The sequence below is a fragment of the Natator depressus genome, chromosome 17 (assembly GCF_965152275.1).
Source record: "Natator depressus isolate rNatDep1 chromosome 17, rNatDep2.hap1, whole genome shotgun sequence".
Lineage (NCBI taxonomy): Eukaryota > Metazoa > Chordata > Testudines > Cheloniidae > Natator > Natator depressus.
The window spans coordinates 8580312-8607694 of NC_134250.1; the positions used below are offsets into that span (position 1 = coordinate 8580312).

Below are 27383 nucleotides of genomic sequence, written 5' to 3' on the forward strand. Positions count from 1 at the left end.
TTTGCTGGATCAAAAAGAAGATCCTGGGTCACTTCAAGCTTGTCCTTTTATACCAAAAGCCCTTTTCTTTGTCTCCTAGTCTCTAGAAAACCCATCTTGAAACAGTATATGCAAACCAGTCCGGAGGCGGTATCTCTCTAGAGTTGTCTCAGTGACTCACATTCATCAACCCCCTCTGTTTTTTGTTTCTGTAGCAGCTGTGATAATCCTCCCCCATGGAGTAGAACACAATCGTACATAAACCATTCATAACTAATACGATATTGTACATAGCTATCGCATGGGATTACAGTATCTGTCATGCTGCACCCCCAGGAGCTCGTGTTGATTTCAAGTGCTGAACATTGGGCGCTCAGCCCTTTTTGAAAATGAGGCCTGAAAATGGAGGATGGGATTATCCAAAGGGTTCAGCATCAGCCTAACTCTGAAATCAGTGGAGCTCCCTATGGGCTTATGGCTCTATCTGCACCGATCCCAGGGCAGGGACTAAAAATTGCACCAACCCGTTTTCACGTCTAAATTTTGACACAACTGGTGCTGCTGATTTTGTGATTGCAAACTGTGTTTTCCAATCCATCTCTCCTTGTTTCTCATGCAGATTCAAGTAAGTGTGTGTGTGTGTGTGTGTGTGTGTGTGTGTGTGTGTGTGGAAAATGCACAAGTGCAACTTTAGGGGCCAGGCCTCTGAAAATTTGCTGCATTTGATTTCCATTGGCATGTCCTCTTTTAACTGTCAAGCACTCCAGGGGACAAGCTGAATAGCCTAAGGAAATGGCAATTACCAGGCATTGCAGGCAATAGATAAAGTACTAGAATAATGCAACACTTAGTGTAATGTTCAGTCATTCATAGGACTGTGCCTGGGCTCCTCACTGCATGAATTGCCATTGCCAAAGAAATCACCCTATGTTGTAAGAATGATTTATTTGCAACACCACAATGTTCTCAAAGACAGTGTTGTAATAGGGGAAGGGTGTCACTTCATCCTCACCCCCAATGAAAGACACTGTTTAGACATGAAAGCGCTTTTTGTGTAATGGAAGGGTGATCAAGGCAAGGTAAGGTGTGACTGAAATTATATTCCCTGACGGAGACATTTCAGGATGTTTAATCATAGGCGCAAAATGTAATTAGAAACAAATCACAACGTTGACTAGCAACAAGCCACAGCCAGGCTATTTTTAGACTGCCAGAGAAATCGTATCAGCCCATATGTAGAGGGGCTGCAAAACTGGCAGAAGTCCTCTTGGGAATATCCCTCTTAACAAGGGTTCTAAAACAGCCCTGTGTCAGACCCCTTTCTGCCGTCAGTATAGTGGCATGCAGGGAGCATAGGGATATGTTGGGGGACAATGTGACCATTATCTCCTGCTATTCAGAGCTGCTGCTTCTGGAGCTGTTATACTTTGCGCATGGGGCCATTCCGCTCTGGGGTCAGCCCCAGAGTCTATCATGTCTTCCCTTTGGTTCGTGCATTGAATTCAGCTTAGCCAGAATTAGGGATCATCCTTTCTGAGAGCAGCCAGTCCTACAACGGCAAGCCCTCCATCCTTTCTGTTACCACTCAGTAGTTCTCTGTGCTCCAGGGGATCTTTCTGTCCATAGCTTGAGCCTGTTTTTGCAAGTGGCAGCAGTGCATGCTGCATGGCTTGTTCCAACTGTCTGATGAAGGGATTAGTTTAAAGAGCTTGTGTGTGCAGGATCCGAAATAATGTGCGCACTGGATCAGAAGTTGTGTGTGCAAGATAAGAAATCTTGCCATATCAAATGGGCTTCTGGCCAGTTGGGATCATTTAAAACAGAGAGAGTTGGCATCTGAGCAAGGAGATTTCCTGGGGAAGCAGAAGGGGCTGGCACATGTGACCATCCCCAAATGCCACGTGGCATCCATAGGAGCTGGGCCTGGATTGTGCCGGCTGTTGGGTTTGGTTTGGGGGTTTCTTTGTGGCATGACAATGCACGGCTAGTGTTGCCAGTCCTCCAGGATTGCCCAGGAGTCTCCAGGAATTAAGGATGAATCTTTAATTAAAGATTACATCATGTGATGAAACCGCAGGCTCTCGGAATACGTCCAGCCAAAACTGGCAACCCTGTGCACCATAGGGCGCGAGGCTGGCTGGGTGGCCTGCAGGCTCAGCTCCTCCGTGCCCAGAGCACAGGGGGTAGCTCCACAAGCTTGGGTGCCATGTCCGTGCTGGGGCGTGGTGTGCCTGGGTGACAGCCTGCCACGGCCTGGGGTGCCCTCGAAACTGGGGCTGTCTCTTTAAATAAGGGATCGCAGCAGCCTCCCCATCGGCTGGGGGAGCTCGGGGAATGCCCTCAGCCGGGCTCTGGCATCGGCTGCTTCTGCCTGGTTCATCAATCCGCCTCGGGCTCTGCTCAGCCATTGGCTGCCTCTGCCTGGCTCCTGGAGCCATCTCGGGAATCCTCTCGGGCACGGGCTGTGTGAGCCTGACACCGGCTCGGTCAGGCGGCCGGCCGCTCACTTCCGCTTCCGGGTGAAAGTGCGGGCCGGGGCCTGCTGGCGGGGAGGTGGTTGTTAGGAGCCGCGGTTGCTAGGGGCGGCCTAGGGCGGACGTGGGGCAGCAGCAGGATGGCGGGGAGCCGACTGGAGAAGCTGGGGACTGTGTTCACCCGGTACGGGGTCACCGGGGGCGGGACTGGGGAAGTTTCCTGGGGGCTGCTACGGGCAGGTCCCAACTGCCTGGGGTATGAGAGGGCAGGTTCTTCCCCCTCCCCGCTACTAGGCTGTCTGGCCTGTGGGGCCCCTGTTGACAGGCTCCACCTCCCTCCCGTGCGGGGAAAGGGGCTGTTCCCTCGGGGGTGTCGGTTGGGGCGAAGGGGCTGGAGGAGGGCTGGTGCCCCTCGAACTGATAAATGTGTGTGTGGGGGGGGAGGTACTGTTGGGGGGAGGGTGTGCTGGGGGGATACTGTGCTTGTAGGTAGGAGCTATAGGAGGGCAGGTGCCCCAGTGCAGCATGGGTTCCCACAGGCAGGTTGTTTCCCTTCTCTCTTGGGCCTTTCAGTGGGCCTGATTTTCACCTTTTTCCCAGCTCATGTTCTTCCTCCTCCCTTTGCGTCTCTCTCTCTTCCCCCAGGACACGGGATCTGCTGCGGTCCAGGGTGCTGGCTGAGGCGCAGAAGCCCTTGTGGTTCGATGTGTATGCCGCTTTCCCTCCACTGAGGGAGCCCATCTACCGGGAGCCCCGTCAGCGCTATGGCAAAGCGAAGGATGTCATCCCTCCCCTTCTGTACCAAGAGGATGAGATCCGAGCGTGAGTTCTGCCGTTGCCTTCCATCTCTTTCAAGTTTTCCTGTAGCACAGACACAGTATTATCTATGCCAGGGGTGGCCAAACCATGGCTCATGCAGCTCTTTTACAGTTAAAGTGCTGCTCACGGAGCCCCCCACGCTCTCCTTCCATTCTCCACCTACGGGGGGCGAGGGAGAAGCTCGGGACCTCTGCATTGTGGGGGGGTAGGGGCTTCTGCCCAGTGGGGAGGAGGGTCTCGGGGCTTCAGCCATGCAGGGCGTGCCTGCTGGGGTTTGGGGCTTAAGCCGGGGGTGGCCAAATCCCAGCAGGTTAAGCCCCAAACCCTGGGAGGTGCCTCTTGCGGGGCTGAAGCCCCAAGCTCCAGCGTGCTGGCCCCGACTCCCAAACTTCTGAAGATTGTCGTATTCCACTTAGAGTGTCAGTGAGTTCTGATCTGTGCCCTAAAACACGCAGGAGAGGTTTCAGTTTCCCTTTGAAATTTGCAGTACGCTGCAGAGGGTGGCACTAACAGCTATCCAACAGATGGACCTATCTGTCACACCTTACTGAAGCCATTGCTCCTATGTGGATTTTATTTATTTGTTTAGAATCTTTAAAAGTGTCTCTTCCATGTTTGAGGCATATGTGCAAATTCGTTTTAAATGATAGATTAGGAGAAAAATACAACAGCTCTTTAACCATTGTTTACCTCTGGGATATTTAATTAATTCTTATGTGCTTAGCTGTTCATTTGTACAATAGTGAAATTGTTGCCCATGATCCTGCAGTCTTGCGTTTGTGGATGTATGTGTTTATAATCACTGAAGTAGACTTGAAAATGATCACTTGAGATCAAGTCTAGTTTACAGTGGGAAACAAGCATCTACAACACCACTTCAACCACCTGGAGCTCCTGTGAAGCGCTTTGTGTCAACAGAATGCTTGTAACAGTTAATAAGTGTTCAAGAACTAGTATAGTTGCATTTATTCTGCGTATCAGTGGCCACAAGGTCTTGTTTATAGCAGGGTCCTGGGAGCAAGGGCCCCCCAGATTTTATCCCTGTCATGGTTATTAATCTGTTTTGTGACCTTTGGCAAGCCATTTTACCTTTCTGTGCTTCAGTTAACCCATCTTTTAAAAAGTAGTAATATTTCTGTGCCTCATAGGTGTGTAGTATGGATTTAAAAGTGCGTGTTAAAGTACTTTTGAGATGTTTGAATGAAAAACAATCTATAAATGTAAAATATAGTGAGTGGGAAGAGAAGTAGTCAAGGAAATCATCTTTGCTCTATCCTAAACTAACTGTTCTCTGGCTTCACAAGTTCATTAACATCTCTGCCAGAACTTATCACCTATACACGGATTAATGAGAAATTCAAACTGTATTTATTTTATTGAATAGGACCTTTTATGAAGCATATGGGAATGGTCCAAAAGCCTTTGAACTGTCACGATTAAACTTTAAATCCACCTGCCAGAGGTAAGCTTCATGTTAGAATTAAGCTAGAATTAGCTCTTCAGTTTGTTTAATTAATGGAATAAAATGTTTTTTGCTACTGTTTGGTAAGTAACAAACATCTTGAATTCTAGGTTTGTTGAGAAATTCAATGAACTGCAAAAAGAAGGAAAAATTGAGCTGGAAAAATTGTTTGAAGAAACAGGAAAGCAGCTTTTAGCAGAGGGGATCATTCTACGAAGAAAAGGAACAGCAAATGTATGCATTATTTAAAAAAAAAAATACTCAGAAAGGTGGCTGGTAAATTGATACAGAACCACTTTTTAGGTCACTAGTTTATATGCATCCCAAGTCATTAGTGACAAAGGCATTACTGTTTTATGGCACCTAGGTAAATTGACAGGAATTGGGCCCCCTTCTTGGAAGTTTCAGCAGAAAAGTCAAGAATTGAGTCAGACATGGAAAATTAACTCCCCTCTCTGCCATAGAAGTGGTCATACCATGTCAAGGTTGTACATTTCTGGGACAGAGAAGGAAACTTGCACTGTGGCTGAATGGAGGATTTCAATATCCAGGTCTCTCAAGCCAGCACCTTTCACAAACAGAGCATGTAAAGAACAATAAGGGTTATTCTGTCACTTTGATATATACATTTACATACTAATCTGCTTCAGGGGAAAATATTTTCACTATTCTTAATTTATAAAAAAATATTTCTCCTAGTATCCCACAGTAGTTTAAAGATAACACATTTATAATAGAGTAGATTTATTTTTTAAACGTGTCCATTCCTATTACATTAAGTGCATGCGGTGCTTGTAAAAGGTAGCAGCATTGAAATAAGTGATATTTGTGGTACAGTAAAAGAATATTCTTATGGCAGTGTGCATGATATTGTTATAGAATACAACATATACATAACTGGGATATAATTATGACTGGTAAACTGAGCACAAGCACTGTTTTTCCTCTGCAAAAGTTGCGGAGGAGGGAGAAGGATGTGGTTCAAGTTAAAGCGTAGTAGGAAGAAGAAGAAAAATTGTTGCTGGGTGAAGAAAAATTGGAAAGATGAGAAATTCAGTTTAGTTGTGACATTTCTCTCTCTCTCTCTTTTTTTTTTTTTTTTTTTTTTTTTTTTTTTTAAAGTCAGTGTTTCCCAGATCCCTGACAGGTGGTGACCCCTTTCCACTTACATTTTCTGCTTTTCACATTTAGTGCCTTGAATCTCCTCATTCCTTAACTCAGACTAAGATGATAGTAAATTATAGCCTTGATGTTTTATTTCTTCAAGTGTCTATGCATTGGGCTCTTCTGAGGCACACACTGGGACCACAGCTTTCTCTTTGACTTTTCATGAAACCCTTGGGGGGAAAGTCAGGACTCTTTGTAACTGTACATTATGGTGATCATCTTCCTGTAAACTGTAGGTAGCACAACAGACTCTTCAAGAGGCCAAAACCAGGGATCTTGTGTTAGAAATGAATCTTCAAACCATGTTGGAGGAGAGACAGGAACAGAAGCAAGACCAGGAGGAGGAGCATCTCGAATCAACAGACATGCAGAAGGAAAATCCCTTGTCCTAACAGTTCTACGTTTCTCAGCTCTATTGTCTTGGCATGTGTTGTAACATGTTTATGGCCTTTGGCATTCAACAGTTCAATGGTCCAAACTGTACAGACTCTTTGACAACAGGCTACTTGCTCAAGGGGGCGTGGTTTAGTTGTCCAGCATTGGTGCCTGTTATCCTGTGCAGGACACTTAACTCATCTGCCTCAATTTCCACATTTGTCAAGTGGGAATAATTCTTTACATTACGAAGATGTTGAGGATTATTTTCCTGAATTGTGCTCTGAGATGAAAAATGTATTAGAGATAATAATGGCTTAGACAATTAAACATTTTAATTAAACATACACCCTCGTCAAACGTGTCAGTTTCTTTGTTGCGGTGGGGCTTATCTTCTCACATCGGATAGGATAAATGGTTTTGCGACTGTCTCATCATTGTTAAATAAGCAGTTCTTCTCTTGCTGTAGAAATGGTATATGCTATGTAGCCTTACCTGCTGTAATATCTGCATAAAACAGCGACTGTCATCTTTTAAATTTTAGTAGAGAAGGCCTACTTTTTAACTGTATATATTGAACAGGGCATCTGTTAGTCTTCTAGATACATTCTCCTGCTTCTCTACTATCTTTATGCATAATCTGCTAAACCATAACAATACCCGTAAATGTAATCTTGCAATGGCCCTTGCTGTAACTCTGTAAGGCAGTTGATAACCATCTGTGAAGTGAAAGGTCAAGATTACACATAGTTATTTGCATAGACAAAGAGGCACAGCTTTTAGTGAAATAGTCTGGGGGAAAGAGGAGTCTCTTGGCTTTGGGGATGGGAGGTGGGGAAGAGAGAAATTATGAAGACAACTATGGAGTTGTACTGAAGATTAACCAATCAGCTAACAATTGTATTCAGAAAATGTCTGATCAGTATTTGTTAACATCCACTGTTTACAATTAGGGGTTTTGCGTTTCAATGTAAACCAAAAACAATTACTCAAACACCTATACTATGTATTTTAACAATCAGTTTTAAAAAATAAGCATTAGACATCCCCTCCATCCCCTAGAAAATGGCAATATTCCTTTAAAGGGATTTTCAATGTGTTTCATGCCTGGGTAATCTGTGCTTTTTCCTGTTAGTGAACTGAAACACATAGAACATTATCACCTGTAGCAGCAGTGCTATAAGCAATTTTTTTCTCATATGCTGACTGTGTGTAGTTTAGCAACACAGGATGCAAACAGGAAATGGGGTTTAAAATGCTTTTGAGTGTAAACTCTTGTATGTTTCATTTCTTTTGAAAAAACTGCATTCTGCTCAAATTGATGTAGCCACAGTAGAATGGGTGAAACTACACCAAGAATTTTCAGCACTGCTGTAAAGTTCACCTGTAAAGTTAGATGGCATAGTTGTAAAAAAATTACACTACCATTTCTAAGGTTGTTTCTGCTAGGCCACTTGTAGAAAAAGTGCTAGTTTAAACAGCTGAGAAGGTCATGGGCTCATCAAGAGAGGGACCAGTAGTTCTGCATCTCCTGCAATGCAGTGTTGTCTCCACTGTCCTGGTCTGGACCCTTGTTAAGGTGTTTATCGAGACATTTTATTTTGAATGTTCTCCCATTTGCATTTATTGCTGTGGAAGATGTTTCTAACCTGCAAATAATTAGATGCAGTTTCCAAATGAAAACATTAGAGTGAGTCATGAAGTGAAATCGCATACAGTATAACTATTCATGTGTTAGATTACATGGTCTCCTGTTTAGTTTCTCTCAGTTAGTTCTGTAACAAATTGCTAAACTTAGAAATGAGAGGACGTTTTTTCTTTTCTAATGGGTGCTATCGCAAGGTACGGCCTTGTATCTAATCAAGCTTTGCTCTGTGCCCCATCCATCCTTCTAAATCATCATGAGCGATAAAGATGTCTGATTGCAAATTCAGGGCTAGATTAAAACCTCACAATCTGCCCTGAGTATGTAGCTCTATGGCCCCAGGAGCAGACAAGAGAAGCAATGAAGGCTCAGTCAGTATTACTCCCCCACTTCTCTGCGGGAGAGGGGAATTTATTTTAGCCCATTTTGAGGAGCAGTCGGTTCCCACTGTGCCCCTGACCAGCTGCTCTGGCCAGTCAGTGGTGGGAGGGGAGCCAAGGTCTCTCTCATTTCCTGCACCCTCTGCCTCATCCCCACCCATGTGCTCACAGTAGGAAGTAGCAGGTGAGTAGTCCTGGCTCTCTTCCCCATGGTTAGAGTCACAATCTGAGGAGGAGATTAAGGGAGGCTTTACTTCCCTTTTCTCCCTGCATGACTGAGTAATGGCTATACCTATCCAGCCCCTACCAATCAGTTTTGATAATTGTACATAAGAAAGGATCTATTACAACGTGCTCTTCTGTACTGTTTCTGCGTTAGATTAGGAGTGCTACATGTAGCTGAAACTTGATTCGTAAACTAAACTGCTATGACGTGGAAGATAGGAGATGTGTATGATAAGAGTGTCATTTGGTTTCAGAGTAGCAGCCGTGAGCTGTAGCTCATGAAAGCTTATGCTCAAATAAATTTGTTAGTCTCTAAGGTGCTACAAGTACTCCTTTTCTTTTAGTGTCATTTGGCTGTCAGATTTGTGATCAGTGACATTTGATACTGTGCCATATTCTAATATCATCTAACCATAGGTCTGCAGCTGTATAATTCAGTGGAGTGCATGTGTGCTATTATTCTGAAGTGGGTAATATGGCCCAATTAACTGGAAAGATTAGAAATGGATAAGTGAGTGCACATGTTAAATGAGCAGGCAGGGGTCAGGTCTCCCTGGTGATGAGGGAAATAGTTGGCCCTTGCATGGCATAGATAGGGAAATTGCTTTTAGGTAGCTTGCAGTGTAGAAATAGCCTTTGGAGTCTATAGCAGTTTGTTGGCTGACCTCCATATTGAGGCTTCTTCCAGCTGAGTAGCTCTAGACACAAGCAGTTGGGGTTGTTCTACTGCATTGAGGATTTGTTCGGGCTGATAGGTAATGGGGAATCTGGGGTTCAGCCAGCAGTAAAAGACATGAAGTTATGTATTTTGTACAATCAAGAGAAAATACTGTTGAGAACAGAGCTCCATTTTTTTATACTTAACACTTGATGGATGCATTTGCCGTGCTCAGACTCAAACGTCAGTCACTGTGACCTTAGAGGAGCTCAACTATTTTAATTAAAAGGTTCTGAGCGAAAGCCTGGGGTGAGCTATTTATTATTTATCAAGCATTTACCTTCCTGCAGTTAGCAAAAGGTCAGTAGCTTCATCCGAAGCTTTGGGTTTTTGTTAGGAGCTTAGATGAAAAAGATACGCAATCAATCACTCCTACTTTGGGCATGTGTGTATGCAGGTCACTACTAATAATTATTTTGGCTTTTAGGACTTTGTACCACCAACTCGTGCAGTGAGTGTGTGTCACTCATTGAGGTATATTTCCACAAAAACAAACACCAGCTTGTGATTACGGTTAGTAATGAGATATTGATTGTTTGCAAATGTCGCTGTGGAAAGCTTGGTTGGCATCTCTCATGTTCACTTGGCTTCTATCCACTAGATGGAGCTGAAGCATTTTCGCTATTTCCAGGGGTCTAGGTTTATGTTAGCTTCCTTTTATACTATTGCAAGTTTTGAGAAAGTCTGTGTGAGTTCACTGTGGAAGTTTCAGAGAATCTAGGGATCCAAAGGAGCAAAGTCCCCATAAGCACGTCCGTTTATTTTATTGCACAGTAGATAGTTGTGTAAAGGGGAGGAAAACTAATTTTTTGGTACTTCTTTTAGTGAATACATGCAACAATGACAATGTTTCCTCTCATCTCTCTCCTCTCCATACATTTTCATTGTATTCCTCATTGCCGGAGAGCCTTAATTAGTGTGCATAAAGTAATTTCAGATACACCGCTGAAAATTGCTCTTCATGTGCATTGTAGTAGTATTAACATTAGCCCTGCCTCGTTATTTTTGTTACTGCAGTCTCGTACTAGCACCGAAAAAGCAAAACATCCATCAAAAAGAATCCCTCCGTGTTCCCTATGATCTGGTGCCTGTAGGGATATTTAACTGTTGTAATCAGAACTGGAGATGATGTAATAATAGAGGTTCTAGCTAAACTTGGACATGAGAAGCTAAATTGCATTGTCTGATCCACTTAATCTACTGCCTAACGACTGTGGTGTTCTGAGAAAGGCCTCTCTTGGTTTTATGTAAAAGGAGCAGATGTGACCTTGTCATTTGCCCTTCACAGGACAAAATCATGCATTCAAATAATTTCCTTATGCCTGGCAAACCTGGCTTCCGGTATTGTGACACTCATTAATGACTGGAGCCAGGCTTTAGCTGCCTCGGAATCCTACACCCCATTATAGAGCAGCCATCTGACCTTTGCTGAGGTAAATTGCTGACCTCTTTCTTCCTGAAAGCTAACCAAAGGGAGTTCATGTAGCAGCCCATCTGCCTGCCATGCTCCACCATGGCTGCTGAGCTACTTTAAGTAACAGTATATGCCAGTGTGTTGATTACTAGGCTCTTTGCTCCCAGCGGCTTCCAGAAATCCTATTTTCAAGCAATAGGAACTGGGGGTGCTCTGCCTCTCTGACAATAAGTTTCCAGGTTACTCGAGTTGGGTACCCAAAGCCACTGGCCATGCTTGACATTTTTGGCCTGAGGGATTTGCCCAAGGTCACACAGGAAGTTATTAGCAGAGCCTGGATTAGAACCTACAAATCCTGACTCCCAACATTGCCCGCTTTAATGACTTGACCACATGCTCCCTAGAATAGACATTGTATCCAGGTTGCTCGTTTGCTATAATGGTATGAGCAATAAGGTAAGTGATGCAAATATACTATAGGTCTAGCACTATGCCAGGAAGGGAGATTTCTGTATGTCCACACTGTCTGACTGTAAATGCACTGAGCCCCATTTTCTATCTTGGCATGTTTTGTGTAATATGCTACAACTGAGTCTCACTCTGATGATGTGTTCTAGATAGATAAATCGATCATCAGAATTAAGCCTTTTAGAGATATACACTATTACTCAAAGGGCGGTATCATCCAAGAAAGAACTAGCCCGAAGGTGGATTCATGCAGCCTGTATAAACTGGAGGGGCCCCATTGACATTAATGGGGTTAGCTGCATAAATTGCAGGAGCAGGCCATGAATTTGGGTAGCTTCTAGATATAATAGGCAATTGTCCCTGATTTACAGATGCAGAAAGTGAGGCACAAACACTGAAGTAATGTGTGTGAGGTTGCACAGGGAGTTAAAGACTGAATAGAACCTTGCAGTTCTGATTCCTCATCCCCTGCAGTCACCACTAGACAAAGCTAGACTGCGTTGGTGCTTGGATATGCATTAGTGAGCAGTAACACATCTCTAACTGTATTATTAGGCACGTGCTGGAAGATTAAATACCATCCATGCTATCCCATGGTGAGGTCAGTGGAAGTAAGAATTAGAGGAGCAGGTTCTAGATTTGGGGCACCCAAAACAATTCACCAGCTCTGCTGAACAGCAGCTGATCAGGCCTTGCCAACTCCACGTTTTACAGAGAGGTGGGTAATAAGTTATTTAATATCGTCTTTTTTTTTTTTTTTTTTTTTTTTTTAGATAAAGCTATTAATATGAACGCCCAAATACTGGAACCCCAGCACTCAGTACAACCAAAATAGCATTGTAGTAAAATGCTGTTCCTTTTCAACTGGCCTCTATATATTCCCACTCGTGGGATTGGGGCCTCCTGGTGCTGAGCTGCGGAATCTTCTAGAGAGCTGTTTGCATTGGAGCTTTAGTTTCCTGTGGGGTGGTGAAGGTGTCTCATTCTTTCATACACAACATCTTCGAAAAGGTACGATGAGATTTCCCAAAGAGTACAAGGCCTTTGTTAGCCAAGAGCACAACAGTCTTATAACATGGTGCTTCCTTTGCACCCCTGGAATTTAGATAGGTTTTATCAATTTTATCGGCTCTCCTCAAGGAACAAGATTTGGGTCCGTTTTTCTTTCTTTCTTTTCTTTCATTCTGTGTAGGGCCTACACCTGCAGGTCTTTGACTGTCAGGAGGGCTAGGCATACGAGCTGGTCATTTTACACTCATTTGCCAGGAAAGCGGTTGTGGCAGCGGAGGCAGCTCTCTGAGGAACTGTCGACCCAAGGAAAACTGGAGTCTGAGGCGTCTGTACGTGTGATATCCACACCTGGAATGAGAACACCAAGTAAGTGGCTTTATTAACACCTACTTCTCAGGAGAGCTTTGCTTCAGCGCAGTGCCCCGCTGCTTCTTAGCAATGCCCTCTCTAATGGCAGCTGTTATGGACAGGGAGCATATTTTTTTAAAAGAATATCATTTGAACAGTTGGGTTGGGATTATTTTTTAAAATATTAAACATTGCTTCTGTAGCACTGGGGATTTACATGGCATAAAACATGGCACAATTTGCTAATTAGCTTATAAACTTCTGTTGAATAAGAAACATTCCCTGCTCCAAAGAGCTAAGTCTAAGATAAACAAGACATGGGACAACAGTTCTGGGAAGGGAGAATGGGGAGAGATTATTGTTGAGCAGAGGAAGGATGAGAGCAATCCTGGAAGAACCGGGTGTTAAGGAGGGATGTTAGTAAACAGTGAAAGGTCGCAAAGTTGGGTTTTGCTTTTCAGAACCTTTTCAGTCAGGTTTTAATTGTTGTGAAACCAAAACTTGGGGTGGGTCAGATCTCCGTTCAGTTCTCCCAGACTCTACACATTTTGGGATTTGCATAACCTGGCCTGCTTTTAGCCTACATAGCCAGTGAGCCAAGACGGTTGAGTCTAGTTCCCCTTGTGGACTCTAGTTTGCCATAGGGTCTGTGTTTGGTAGCAGAGAGCAAGGGTTCAGTTTCTGTCCCGTGGAAAGGCTGGCACTCTGCTGTCCAATGATATTGGAAACCAGTCCATCTTTACTGTTACCCAGTGAAATTCATCCAGTGCAGAGAGGCAGCACAAGCCCTTAGGCAACACTTAAGCCTGCAAAAGAGGGTTAAGTGGGACTTAAGTGGTGCCAAGGCCTTGTGCTGGCTCCTCTGCACAGGGGTGAATTTCACTTATGGTTACTGCCTGATAACTAGGACTACGTGGGGAACCTGATAGCTCACAGTTATCTAGATGAAAATAATTCGCTGTGTCTTTGTTTTAATGAACAGGGCCTAGTTGTGAAGTGATTCGGGGAATGGTGTAAAAGGAGGATGTTGTGTTGTGCTCCCAGTTAATGGGAGTTCATTAAATCAGAGCTCTAAGAGCTAATGCTGGGGAAGGTAAGAGCTTTACTGATCCAGTCTGCACTGCATGGGCACTCACACTGCCCTGACTAAACCTCTACAGTCCTGATCCAGCAGGCACTAGGCTCCGTGTTAAAAGCCAGGCTGGATTCTCGAGCCCTGTCTTTTTTGGTTGCTCCTTCTGTTCAGGGATCTGGAAATCTTCCCAGGATATGAGTGTGCTGAGAGTGTCCCCCACTGTTTTGAGGCACCCCTGCATAAGGGGTGTGTTTTGGCAGGTACCCACAAGAGCAGAAGCAGCTCTGCTGTCCTCATCTTGGTCTGTTTCCCCGTGCTACTGCTTGTATGCATACTCCAAGTTCATTCTGACGTGGACTAATGCTATTATCCTCCAGAAAATTAAAATGAAGACTGAACCTATAATGTTTCACTGGGAGGGAATTGGGGTTATATATTCCTGTGTAGAGCAGCATTCTATTTCAGTCATAGCATTTAATTATGATTGGTATGTTAGTGCCCACCAGAGCATAACAAATTGTCATTATGTTATTCTGCTGAGTCTAATTTAATTGGCAAGTTGTCACAAAAGCAATTATCCGTCATTTATTTTGTTGCCATAACCACATCTTGGAGAGCACCTGCTGTCTGAAGTGGCGTGGCTCTGCAGTCTCTTGGTCCTGGATTTCTTCCACTTGTCTGACACAAAGACACTGTTTCCTCCTCTTATTTAAAAATAACCTAATTTCCTATTGTGGTCTCATGAATTCTCATGTGTGGGTCTGGAAATGCCAAAAGAAATTCATGGTGCAGGTAGCAGGATTCTGAGATGCTCTGTCTGCCTTTAAAAAGGAGAGAGGAGCTTTGCACCACAGCCGTGGTCACTTCTGCACCTATGTGTTGTCTGTCTACCAAGGGATTTATTTCCAGATGGGTAAAGCTGGGCAGCATGGCCTCATGGTTACAGAAAGGGATTGGGATTCAGGACTCTGGGAGTCTATTCCTGATAGACTGGGCTAAACTAATTTACACAGGTTGAGGATCTGGCTTACAGTACAATTTTGGTCTTAACCTTCCTGTGATTCAATTTTACCCATCTGTCAAATTGATATAAAAATGCTTCCTATCTCACAGGGGGTCTTGGGACTTCCTGAATTGTTTGAGGCTGTTCAGAGATTCTCAGATGAAAGGAAATATATGATGTGCAAAAAGTTACTATAAGCTTCTTTGAACTGAGGGGTCTCAGTGCTGTATATATTGGCTAGAAAGGAGTGATTAAATGATATGGTGTGGCACATGCCTGGCTCTGCCCACATACAGGTACATGGTCTGCTATCTGAGAACTCAACAACCTCCCTGTCCCAACCGGGTGTAATTGTGCTTTAACAAAGTGGTTCTGACTCCTGCTTATTCTTTCCCTCACACTGCCTTAAATCAGGAGGAACTCCACTGAGGCCACGGCTGCATTCTCTGTTCCTTGCACCCAGTGTGATCCCTTATACCAGTGCCAAGTGGATGTAAAACACTACCAGCTCTAAATGGTGATGTTCTAAATGCAAAGGAGTTATGCTACCCAAACCTTGGTGCAAGTAAGAATCAGGCCGAATTGTTTTGGTTGTGCACTTGTAATTGCAGATGTTGTGGCTAATCCATAGGGTCACTGCAACGACAGCCGTAAGAGAAGAATTGCCAGACCCTTCCTACCATGTTGAGCATAGGAGGTGCCAGGAAGTGAGTCATCCCAGGGAAAACAATTAATCTGCTCTATAGAGAGAATGCTCTGTGGAGCTCCAGCAGGGGACCTAGTGTCCATGCGGTGTGTAAGGGAGAGGTATGAATTATAGAGGCTTGCCCCTAGCTCGTGATTCAGGATCGGATTTGTATTATGTGTGTAAATCATAGTCTGATGAATAAATCATGGGACTAGACTATCTCTTCAGTTTTAAAAAAGTCAAAATGAAATAATGAGCGAACTGGATATTTGGAGATAGCAAATTCTGAGTCGGCAATAAATAAAACCCTCAGCTTTTTTATAAATCATGCTGGGGAGATATAGACACAAGATTACAGTAAAAACCATGAGTTTATTACAAATTTGTTTAAAATACAGAGTCCTTAATATCTGAAGATGATATAAAGATGGGGGCTGGAGGGTGGAAGAGGGGGAGAGAGAGTGGTTCAGAGAACCAGTAAAGATATGTGGAGCTTTCACTTGTAAGTTGCATCCATCCCAGCATTGAACAGGATGAAAATCATTACCATCTAGCCTGTGTGAATTGAGTTTGGTGGACTCAGCCAAGTACCTTGAGGACATATGTCCACCTTGCAGAAACCTGCCACATTTGACATCCTTGTTGACAGTCCCAATAAACTAAGTGGGCCATGAGACAGGAACTGTTCTCCCACCATTGTCAGTTGCTCTGTCAGAGCTGAAGCCCATTAGCAAAGGACTTTGAGAAGGCCATACTGTACCTGGTCTCTGGCTCATCAGAGGACTTCAGTCTCCAGAGCTGTCAATCTGGCTAGTTTCATGAGCCACACATCCACTGTGGCTCCATCTATCTCATGGATTTCAAATCAGCTGGCTAGTTTCAGGAGCACTAAATTAACTGGAAATCAACATCAAACACACTGAGAAATGAGCTGGGGAACTTTTTAATAAGCAACTCTCTCATAGGTTTTCTGGGGTCCCATAAAGTTTAGAAAGCTGGCAGGTAAAGATTAGTTTTTTACCTAGCAGCTTGGTCTGGTCAAAGCAGTATGAGATTTTTTCAGAGACCAGTCCAAAATTGCAGCGATTATCTTTCCTGAGATGGTAGGGCTACATGGTAGTTTACCCCTTAGCTTTTAGGGGAGGGGTACCAAAATCATTGCAACCCCAAAACAGCTTTCCAGGAGCTTGAGGACTGCAATTAATTGACATACATTTTTAAATAAAAAGAAGATGCATTTTTATATCTGCGTTTCCCTTTGTACCCTACCTGCCCTCCATTGGTGGTCCCTTCCTCTTCGGTAGCTTGGATTAGTTGGCTAAAATGGAAAGATGGTCTTACAGTTAAAACAGAGGGACTGGGTTTTGTCCGTGGTTCGGCCACACATGCTGGGCAAGTCATTTTGCCTCTCTGTGCCTCATTTTGCCTATCTGTAAAATGGGACAATGATAGCTGCTTCACAAGGATGTTGTGAGGTTAAACTCATCAGTATTTGTAAAGCAGTTTGAGTTCTCTGGAAGGAAGACACCATATAATTGGAAAGGATCAGTAAGGCTTAACTAGAACTTTTCTTTGTAGTTGTATCTTCCTTGATTGAAGAATAGAGATATGTGTGTCTCAGTTCAACAGCAATAAAAACCTGCCCTTTGTCAAGCACTGACCTCACCTTTCATGGTTGGAGAGAGGGGTTCATTTTAAGGCTCTTCAGGGTATGCTGGTGCCACTCCTACTTAGCCAATATCACCAGCATCTTACTAGTCTTTCCTCCAACAATGTAATCAGTGGGGGAACCAAGTGATGAGGCCCTTGTAGGAACACAAGTGCTGTCAACTGGCTGTGTCTGCGTGCAGCTGACATCACTCAGTACTCTGTCGGGACACTTCCAAAGAATCCAGCCCCCTTGGGTATGAGCGAGACCCAGGAAATGACAGTTGCGGCTGTTAGTGTATATAAAGCCACTGTGCAGGGGGAGGAGACTTTTGGAAACACCCAGACATCTGGCTAAACGAAGGGTCGATTAGATGAGGCTGCCTGTGTTTCAGCACTGAAGTAATCAAGGGCAGTAGGTAGAAAAGCATAATGCGCAGAAGTCACCTGTGAACATCCTGGGTCAGATTCAGCCCTGATGAAAGTCAGTGGTGTTACACTCCTGGCCTGGGAGTATTTGGCCCCATCTATTTAAAAAGATACAAATGGATTGTGATGTAGCGATGGCTGCTTTGGAGGTAGTATAATCGAGTAGGTAGAGCAGAGAACAGGAGAGCCAAGACTTCTAAATCTATTCCCTCCTCTGCCACTTGCTCACCTTGTTCCCTCTGTGCCTCGGATTACCTATATACCATATGAAACAAGCAAGCTTAATGACTTAATGTTTGCCAACTGCTTTCAAGACCTCAGGTGGAAGTATTGTTATTGTAATCTGTAGTAAAAACCATGCTGAGAATTTATGGTTCAAAGTGTATTGGTTTCCCTTAATTTGGGGGGGGGGGGGATGGTTAAGCTTTATTTTTATTAAAGATCATAGAGGTTTTCAGAAAAAAAGAGGAAGAATATCAAGGTTACAGTCTAATGCTTCTTCATACATTGCTGGGAGTAAAGGAAAAACAGGTTCTATTTGAACTGGTTTGGCCAGTTTTAACCACGATTCCGCTCTGGCCAGTGTTTTATGATAAAAAATAATGAGCGCTTTGAATATCAGTCAGTGTTTCTGTACCATGAAAGGGACAGTCGGAGGTGGAATGAGAGACGAGCCTCCACAGACAATAATTTGTCTTGACAGGTCAGTTCCACTGTTGCTGAGCTGGAAAAAATTGATTATGGGAAATACACATTCTCTGTCCCCAAATTATGCTCCCTCTAATATTAGGAGAAATAATAATAATTAATAATGGGACGGTGGCTGTCTATTAGTATCTGTACAGCACAACAGGGCCGAGGTCCTAATTTGGACCTTTGGTCACTTCCGTAATATAAATGGTGCTCTGCTAACTCCTTTTGTCACAGCATCTCAAACAATTATTTAAGCTTTACAGACAATTAATTAAGCTTCATAGCCGTTCCTTCTGGGAAATAGCTTATAGAGGGGGAAACTGAAGCACTGAGTGGCTAAGTGACTCACACAAGGTTGCATGGTTAGTCATTTGCAGAAATGGGAAGAGAACCCAAGCATTCATATGAGTTCATAACAGCGTAGTGTAAATTCTGAGTGCATGTGTGCCCACACAAAAGCAATTTCACATAAGACAGAGCAGGCCGGATCTAAACTAGGAACAAAGACACAAGAAACTCTTCCCCATAAACTCTGAGCTTGCCAGCTCCTCCCCACAGAGTTCAGCACTTTCAAACAGTATCACTGTCACCCAAGAGCACTCTGAGACCGTAGTAAATGAGTAACTGGAGCCAATGAGAGTTTTTCCATTTTTCCTGAGCTGGGGTGACAGTTAGGATGGGGAGATTAAGAACGGCCATCTGCTCGTCTGTCTCTGTACCACGGGTGTTATGCATGCAGACATCTACTAATCTCTTCCCTGCTTCGTCCTGACTGCACACATAAAGACCGTCAACACTTAGTTCTTTTGGAAGGGAAGAAAAAGGAAAAGAAAACCACACACACGCTGCAGTTAAGGGGGAAATAACACCAATTTGAACAAACCAATTTCTTTTTCCTAGTGAGTCACTCAGTCTAGAATTCCCCAGCTCCCCGCCCTGGAAAATTACCAGTTTCCTGCATGCGTGCAGATCTCACTGCCACTCTTATTAAAATCCATCATTGCAACTGTTGGCTATCGGAAAGCTGAAAGCTAGTGAGGCTCTGTCCACTCCCTCTGCTCCAGGATGGAACACAGAGCACCCTTTCTTCACGTCCACCACTCGTGAAGGCCAGTCGCCTGAGCTCATGTTCAATGGGGATGTCGTGCGTGGCTGATGTTATTGTAAATGAGGTCATTGCTGCACAATGTGCCTTTCTCCCATTCATTGTCTGCGGAGGGGCCTGGCTGAGTCATCCTGTGCCGGTAGATGTTTGGGAGCAAACAGCATTGGTTTTGGAGGTGCAGGGGACAAACAGGGCTCGGGGATGTAGTTTTTAATTCAGTACATGCCTAGCCCCTTGCCCTTGGAGGGTGGAGGAGTTGCTGATGACAGAAAAGCTGATGCGGTATTGTAATGCCGGGTAGGGCTGGATATGGGGGATTCACACTGGGCTCCACTGAAGCTCCCCTGTATGGAAGAGGGCTTTTGGGAGAGGGAAGGTCCACATCTCCATGACTGAGAGATAATGTGCGAGTGAAAGATCTTATGGCCCAGAGGTCTAATACTTATTGTTTATTTGCAGTATAGTAACACCTAGAGGCCTTAACTGATATAGGGCCCCCAGAATGCTAGGTGCTGTACAAACTCAGAGTGAGTGACAGTCTCTACGCCAAAGAGCTCAGACTCTAAATAGATGAGACAGACCAAGGGTAGAAGGAGAAAAGAGAAGTCACAAGTGAAGTGACCTGCCCAAGGTCACACACCATGTTGGTGGCTAAGCTGGGAATAGAATTCAGGTCTCCTGACTCCCAGCTCAGGGCCCTGCCTAGATTTTCAACTGGAGATTCATCCACAACATACTGACATTTTTGCATACAAACTCAGGTAACTGCATGCCCAGCTGCGCGCTTGCACATACAGTCATATGATTTTGCGTGCAATTTTGGTTCTCCAAAGGGTTACACTCGAGGCCACATCCCTCAGCTTTTCTTACGAAGATGGTGCACGGGTTGAGGCCCTGTATTCCAGAGTCCAAGAAAGAAGGAATTGTGAGACTTGCTTATGAAATTATGAGAATTTGATATCTACTTCCACAATTCCCCATGACACCCTCAGTGCCTTTTAAAATATCCTGAAATGGGCTTTTTGTGGGAGCTATCCCAGGAGCTGTGGGTTATGTACACTGAGACCATTGCACTTAAACAATTTAGAACAGCACTAGAATAGAACTGGGGCTGCCAGGCAGAGCACCTTTGGCTGGCTCACCGTGGCTAGAGCGAGGGCACTAAATCATTTGTGTTTAATTCAGTTGTCGCCACCTGATTTTTTACAAATGGTTCAATTCTATAGTGTCGACACAGCTTCAGTGCCAAATTTCCCTTCTTTACCCTCCCCCTTTTTTGGGGGGCTAACTTTCAGGTTTGGCTCAGTTTGTGTTTCCCATTCATGCATGCGATTGTGCCAACTGTCTACCAAATTGAGACTCCCAGTCCTGAAGGGATATAAATATACACACGCTGTATATTATAGATTGGCACAGAGCTGGAGGCAGCCCCCATGCCAGCTTGATCCATTGCCACATATTCAGATTCACTGCCCCAGATTTCATTCATTTGTCACTGAAATCTTGCCAGCAGACGAAAGGGGGGTTAGAGATTAGTGCTCAAGGAGTTAATGACAATCAGATCTGCTACAGTTTTTGACTTAGGTTATCATCATCATCCTTCCTCTGTGGTTTGCCCATGTGGTAGACAGGATGCTTCCAGCCTTTTCACACCCAGGCTCCTGCAGCTAAAAAGAAAAAAAAGCAGAATAGAAGCTCATCTTTTTTTTTTAAGAGATTAAAATATTTACATATTTACAGGTATCTGATATTTTTCTCCACTGGAATGCATAGACTAGATGAAAGCCAACAAACATCTGTAAGCATTTACAGCACTACAAAGGAACTATCAGGCTTCAACTAGGGTTTGTCAGGTCTCTGGCAAGACTAGGCTCACATCCTAGTTACAGTGCTACGCTGTCCCTTCCGATAGCTGGGACTTGCGCTGAGCACAATTGCGGATGCAGGGAGTAGGAAATGGATGGTGCGTGGGATTAGTAAACAGGCTATAGGACCCTTCACTTCTTGGCCACTGATTCAGATAGTGGCTAGGTTGATAGAGATCCAGGATGAAATCCTGACCACGTTAAAGTCAATGGGAGCTTTGCCATTGAGTTCAGTGGGACCAGGATTTCACCTCAAAAGACTGGTAGTGATTGAGCAATCCATATGGAATGAGTTTGGTGGCACTCAATCTAGCTCCCAGATGGGGAGGTCTAGATGCGTAAACTACCCCTATAGTTGGCACTGATGGGCTGCCTGGTTCGATGTTTTAGCAGAGAAGCCAAAGACTGAGAAACAGATTCAGGGATGTGCCTTTTGGGACAAGGGACAAAGGTGGTCCTTTAAGCCCCCTCGCGCACTCTGGATTCTAGGCTAAAGGGGGTACTGAAGCAGTCCCTTACATAAGTTAAAGCGGCCAACGGGAAGAAGTTTTATCTCCAATTTACAAACAGGGAGCTCAGGCACAGGAAGTAAGTTCCTTGCTCAAGGTCATACAGGAAATCTGTGTCAAGGCTGGGAAATGAATCCATATCTCCTGAGTCCTGAACTAGGGCTTTACCCACAGTCTGCCTGTCTGTCTTAGGGTATCTCTCCATTGCACCTGGGAGGTGTAATTCCCAGCTCTGGTAGACAGATCAGCCTGGCTGAGGCGACATGAGTGGTGACTCATGCTAGCCACCCGAGTTCGTACCTCGCATCTTGGAGAGGATTGCACTCAGGACAGCTGACTCCTCCCGGTGCTCGTTCCGCCACAGCCACCCTGCTATTTTTAGCATGCTAGCTTGATCAGAGCAAATGTGCGTACGTTTACCCAAGCAGGGAATTACCTAGCTGCAGTGTAGCCGCACCCATAGAGTTTATACTGCCACCCATCACCACAGTGTCTGAGTGCCTTCCAAGTAAAATCACTAACAACAAAGTTCCTTGTGGACTTCACGGCATCTCTGACATGTATTTTTTTTGTAGGGAAAGCAGATGGGGGAGGAGAGGGGTTGGGGAATAAAAACAATGTTTGGATTGTGAATGTCATTTGTGGTGAAAGACCTTCTCAAAGAGGAAAGCTTTGCAATGTATTGTGCAGGTGGTCAGACACTGGATTTGCCTGATCTCCTCAGGGAATTTGTTCCATAACCAGATCCCCTCGATTGCAAATGTGTGTCCCCAGCTCTCACACACTTTGTCTTAGGCTTTGTGATCTGCATCGTCCCCGAAGGAGCACAGCTGTTGTGCAGACTCCTAGATCAAAATGTGGTATTCAACGTAGTTGGCACTTGATCTATTAATTACACTGGCCCAGACCATCCAGCCTTCCTTAAAAAGTATAACAAAAATCCCAAAGACCACAAACCAAATTGGCAATTATTTCAATATATGATTCCACCTTGCTGGGGCACCAGGCTAGTATTTTCCACTGATTCAGTCTGAGTGCCTAGGACTAGAAGAAACGGCGCTCCCAGCAGCACTTTCCAATTGCCTTTTTTCTTCCCCACCCTTATTCTCTCTCTCGTTATTTTTATTTCCCCCTGCCCTTTGCCTGGCCTCCATAGAAGGACCACAAGTAGAGGAGTAATAGAGAGAGACATCAGTATCCTGGGGCAAAAAGATGCTGTTTAATTTAGTGAAGAATGGGTCTTAATGCAGCCTCACAGCCAATGCACACAGGTGCTGTACACGTGAAGAGAAAATGCACTCAGAACTAGGGCAGTGCCAGTCAGATATTTGTGTAAGTGATTTATCTGTGAAGTTCCTAGGGAGGGGGAGCAACATAAAGATCTTGAAGCTGCTGAGTGTGATAAATAACTCATTGTAATGTATTATTTAGCAAATTATAATGAAAAGCAGAAAACATATATAGAGGATAGGACAAATATGTTCCCTTGCTGGCAAGTTATTGACTGTTTGGAGCCAGGAAACAGATATTTAAGAGGGTTTAGGAATTTCCATGGCTCCCCCTATGAATAAATCACTGATCTGTAGACATATTTATTGGGAACCCCACTGCAATGCTTAATTCCAGGGGACTGGATGGCTCAGAGAAATGGTAATGGGCTAGAGACCTTTTCATCTCTAGCTTTCTGTTTTAATTCAGCCCTGATTGAAAGTTGTATCCATCTGGTGGCTTATGTGAAATGAGGTTGGTGGTCTCAGCCCCTCTCCTGGTGGTCAGGGCTCTGTATCACTAAAATCACCACCAAAGCTAGCACTAATTGGCAGTTTCAGCAAAGGCCAAGGACCATTGAACAAAGTTGCCCCTAGAGGTGGTCTTCCCAGCTTGGGGTTGAGGCTTATTGGTGGGGAAGCTTGCACTGGTGCTCTCTGTACTGTTGACAGAGAGAAGACTTCAGCTTTCAGGGGTATCAGTCCCAGACCTTTTGTGATTGCTAAATTCTCTTTATAAAGTGCTACACACAATCCTGCATTTAAATAGGCTGTGTAAAGACTGGGGAGCAAGGAAGAGTTGGGAAAAGACAGTGACACGAGGAAAGGCATAAAGATTCAACCAGAATAAGGATTTTCTCCATTTTTCCTAGGTACTCTTTCATGGTGAATATTAATGGGATTTTGAGATAATGGGTATTTTAATGAAAACTGAAATTTGCATGTAATATCCCAGTGATTTTTGAGAGACGTGAAAGGTCATGTATTTCATAGCAGACAAGATTGGTGGTTATTTTTTAAAAAGCTTTTTACTTAAAAAAAAAAAATAAAGTGCCAAGAATTGTTTGCATTCTGCAGAAAGAGAGAAAAGAAACCTTTTGTTCACTACTTACGTGGGAATGTACCAGCATGTCAAAACCCTAGCTAGCATGACTGAATATTCATTCTTATAAAGTCTGAAGCTGTAGACTATCAAATCCTAGAACCAGAAAGGTTATAAATTAAAGAGACCTATTATACCATGTAATCCACCCCATCCAGTGTCAAAGCAGGATTGTTCCCTTATTAATAATTAATTGGCATCAATTTATTGGAATCAATCTTTTAGTGAATTTTTCCCAAGATTCCCACTGTAGACTAATTGAAAGTCATAGAATAATTGACTGTAGACTAATTGAAAGTTTTCAGATGAAACTCAACATGCCGTATTAAATTACTATCTCAGTTTTTCACACTCAATTTTTTGGCATTCACAAAATCCGCTCCTGCATATGGCACTTGCATGTGCAAATCACGTGGCAAGGAACATAAATATAAATATCTTGGTGTATTTATTTTTGTGTGTGTTTTCATGTGCCAAGCAGCTATTTATGGGTCTGAAACAACAAGAGTTCAGATCTTCTCATGGTATTTCCACTCTCGAGGAGGTGAGATGCCATTAGATGACCAAAGTCAATTGATTTTGCCCCCAAATGCCTCCCTGAGGCATTTAAAAATCTCATATAAAACATATACACTGTAAATACACACAATAATACTTTGGGTTTTCCATCTGAGAATTTCAACATGCTTTATAAATATTAACCAATTAAGATTTTGTAACAACTGTGGCATTGCATGCTAATATTCCCCTTCCCATATGGGGAAACAGAGTCACAGAGACATCAAGTGTCTTGCCCATGGTCACACAGTAAATCATTGGCACAGCAGAACACCTGACTCACTGTCCTGCTTTAATCACTAGAGTCCCTTCACTTCTTCTAGAGAACTTATCAATTGGAATGGGCAATTGCAGGCTGCAGAACCCAAATCTTAGGGTTTTGCAGGAACATAAACTTGGGTTGGAAAAGCCAGAAGCTGCTTTTGAAAAACTGGCCAATAATGTTCAGAACAAAATCTTCACCTGCCTGCTCTGCGTGTGCGCGCGCGTGTGTGTGTGTGTGTGTGTGTGTGTGTGTGTGAATACATGACAGAATGCTCTTTTTGTTCATTAATATCTTCCTGATGCTTTAAAAATGTCAGTACAGTCAAAAATAAGCAGGCCAATTCCCTCTTTTACTTTAAAGTCCTGTTCAAAAGAAGATACTGTGGGCTGGGGATGGAGCATCATACCCTAGTAGAGGGGTAGTCAATAAGTGGACCCTGGGGCAAATCCGGACCTTCAGATGCTATTGAACGGACTCTGAAAATCTTTTTATTTATTTATTTATTATCATCATCATCATCATCATTATTATTGCAGTGTGAAAAATGTTTCTCTGGAGTCTAGATTTTGACTAAACCTTGACCAAGAAATTTGGCTTTGACCAGAAATAATTGACTATCCCTACCCTAGTACTTTGCTGTTGGTATCGATGAGAGAATCTAGCCAGAAGTGAAAGAGATGTAGCTGAAGGCTGCCAGTGAAGCAGACCATTCTTCCTCTCATCAAACCTCTACCAACAATAAATCTGTCCAGTTCAGGTTTGGCAGTCCTAGTACTTCGGTTCCTTGAGCCTGTGCAGAACTTTTGCCAGCAGGGGGTGCTGTGTTCACGCTAGTCGATCCCTCAGAGTCGAGCAAGACTGTGGTGTTCAGACAGTGCTGATATGAAAATAGAAATAACAAGAAGACAACTTTATTTTAGCTATGGCTTTTTATTTGCTTGCTCCCCAGTCAGATCCTGGGGATGATGAAGATGTTATTAGGAATGATGTTTCCCATGGCATCTCAGACTCCATTTCCACTCTTCATTGCAGAGAAATTTAAACTTCTGTGGTCTAGGGGGGAAAATGTTCTCGTATTTGTGACCTCTCTGGAAATTCAAGGGGTGAACAAGAAGAGTTAACCAAGGTTGGTGAGGGTGGGAGGTCTGAAGTCTGGTGGAGATGGTGCCATTGGAAGCAATGTACTCAGAGCCCCACCCTTTTGAAAATACATGAAAAGCTCAGTGCCCTCAAAGGGTTAAAAAGCAACAGCAAAGTGCAGACTGCCCACATGCAAACTTTCTCATCATGGTGCAGTTACTGGATTGTAGGCACCATGATGATGTCAGAGAGGGCAGTCATGGAGTTAACCCCTTCAGTGCCCTTCAGGCTGCAGCATATATAAGAAGAGAGAGGGCACTTGCAAAGTCCCTTGTGAGCATATGCAGGACTCGCTTGCCATTTCTCAGTCGGCCGCAGTTCTCTCTCCCTGCAGTTTTGCTTTTAAAGCAAAGGAGTTACCAGCTCGACTTGGGAGGGCAGGAAGGGAAAGTGAGGGCTGTACTGAGGAAGGACAAAGAAGCCCAAATGTCTTGGGACTTTTATACACACACTCATAAATGTCATTCATGACGTGATGGCTTCTGCACAGCTGTCTGTTTCATGTGACTGCTTAGTGTCTGCAGGGACGCCACATGGCACACCAGCAGAACTGACAGCCTGTGAGACAGAAAAAAGCGGCCTTAACTCTTTCAGATCTTTTCAGACTTAATGGGATGTTTGGATAGAATAACAGGATATGTCCACCCCCATCCTCACCACTCTTCTTTTTGGTTAATTTGACCCGTTTAAAAAGAAAAGTGTCCCCCCCCCCCATGTAAATTCACTCCTTTCCCACCCACTCACACATATTTGGACTAAGTTCTGGTTTCCTTTGGGCAGATCAGTGCTTGGCAAGAGCTCTTGTATTATTACCTAGAGATCCACAGCTGCTGGAATGGCCCCTTGGAGTCAGAAGCAGCCAGGTGTAAATTAGAGTAGTCCTGAGGCTGCTCTATATTGCCATGCTGGGGAGGGGTTAAACTGGCCCCGACTGGTTCCAAGAGAAGGGGAACTGCAAAGGTGGTGTAAAGCCACTTTTATCCCCATTCCTTTGATCTTGGGCTGTGCCCTGCCCACGTGTGAACACTTCCTCCTTGTGGTGTATGATTGGAGTGTAAGCATGGCAATGATGCCAGACAGGGCAGTCTTGGCCGGGATTGTTAGGGAGAGGGTTGGAACCAGAGTGGCTTCCTTCTTTCCGTGTGGAAATTGGCTGGAGTGAGCTGCACTTTAACCCTTGGCTGCAACAGCCCTTTCCTTTGGATTGTGTGTGTGGGAAACCCTGTTGTGTTTCTGTGGGTCCTTCAGTGGCTCAGACATTCTTCCCAGGCACTTTCCTGCTGTACAATAAAGCCCCCAGTATACCAGTGTTTAAACTCTGCCTCTGCATGCACAAATTGTACCAACTCTGACTGGCCTGCCATGGAACCTTACAAAAAGGATCATGTCAGAGCCACCATGCTGTTCTCAAAAGGAGTTTTTAGTTTCATGTTCTAGCTGGCCACCTGGCTAGTGCCCCGGGGTCTGTTTTACTGCATATGCACCAAATCCCACTGGAGTGATTCTCATTGGATTCAGTGGGCCTGATCCAAAGCCCACTGAAGCCTCTGA

The 27383-nt window shown here is 44.2% G+C and overlaps 2 protein-coding genes across 2 annotated transcripts in view; both read left to right on the forward strand.

Annotated features, from left to right (window-relative positions):
• The window catches only part of CUEDC1 (CUE domain containing 1), an 87521-nt gene extending 84296 nt beyond the window's left edge, over positions 1-3225 (forward strand). Inside the window, exon 11 of the mRNA XM_074974985.1 lies at positions 3099-3225. The gene's annotated coding sequence lies outside the window, so the exon portion shown is untranslated. The remainder of the gene's footprint in view (positions 1-3098) is intronic.
• On the forward strand, positions 2485-6614 carry MRPS23 (mitochondrial ribosomal protein S23). Its single transcript, XM_074974986.1, has 5 exons — positions 2485-2637; positions 3099-3275; positions 4657-4734; positions 4845-4968; positions 6138-6614. The coding sequence occupies exons 1-5, from the start codon at positions 2594-2596 to the stop codon at positions 6291-6293; spliced, it is 579 nt and encodes a 192-aa protein (XP_074831087.1). The 5' UTR covers positions 2485-2593; the 3' UTR covers positions 6294-6614.
• Positions 6615-27383: the final 20769 nt, after the last annotated feature.

Bases quoted from the DNA above. Each gene is read 5' to 3' on its own strand.
- MRPS23 (XM_074974986.1), top strand. From the start codon at position 2,594: ATGGCGGGGAGCCGACTGGAGAAGCTGGGGACTGTGTTCACCCG. The intron at 2,638-3,098 runs GTACGGGGTCAC...CTCTTCCCCCAG, and splicing joins CTGGGGACTGTGTTCACCCG to GACACGGGATCTGCTGCGGT. The intron at 3,276-4,656 runs GTGAGTTCTGCC...TTTATTGAATAG, and splicing joins CAAGAGGATGAGATCCGAGC to GACCTTTTATGAAGCATATG.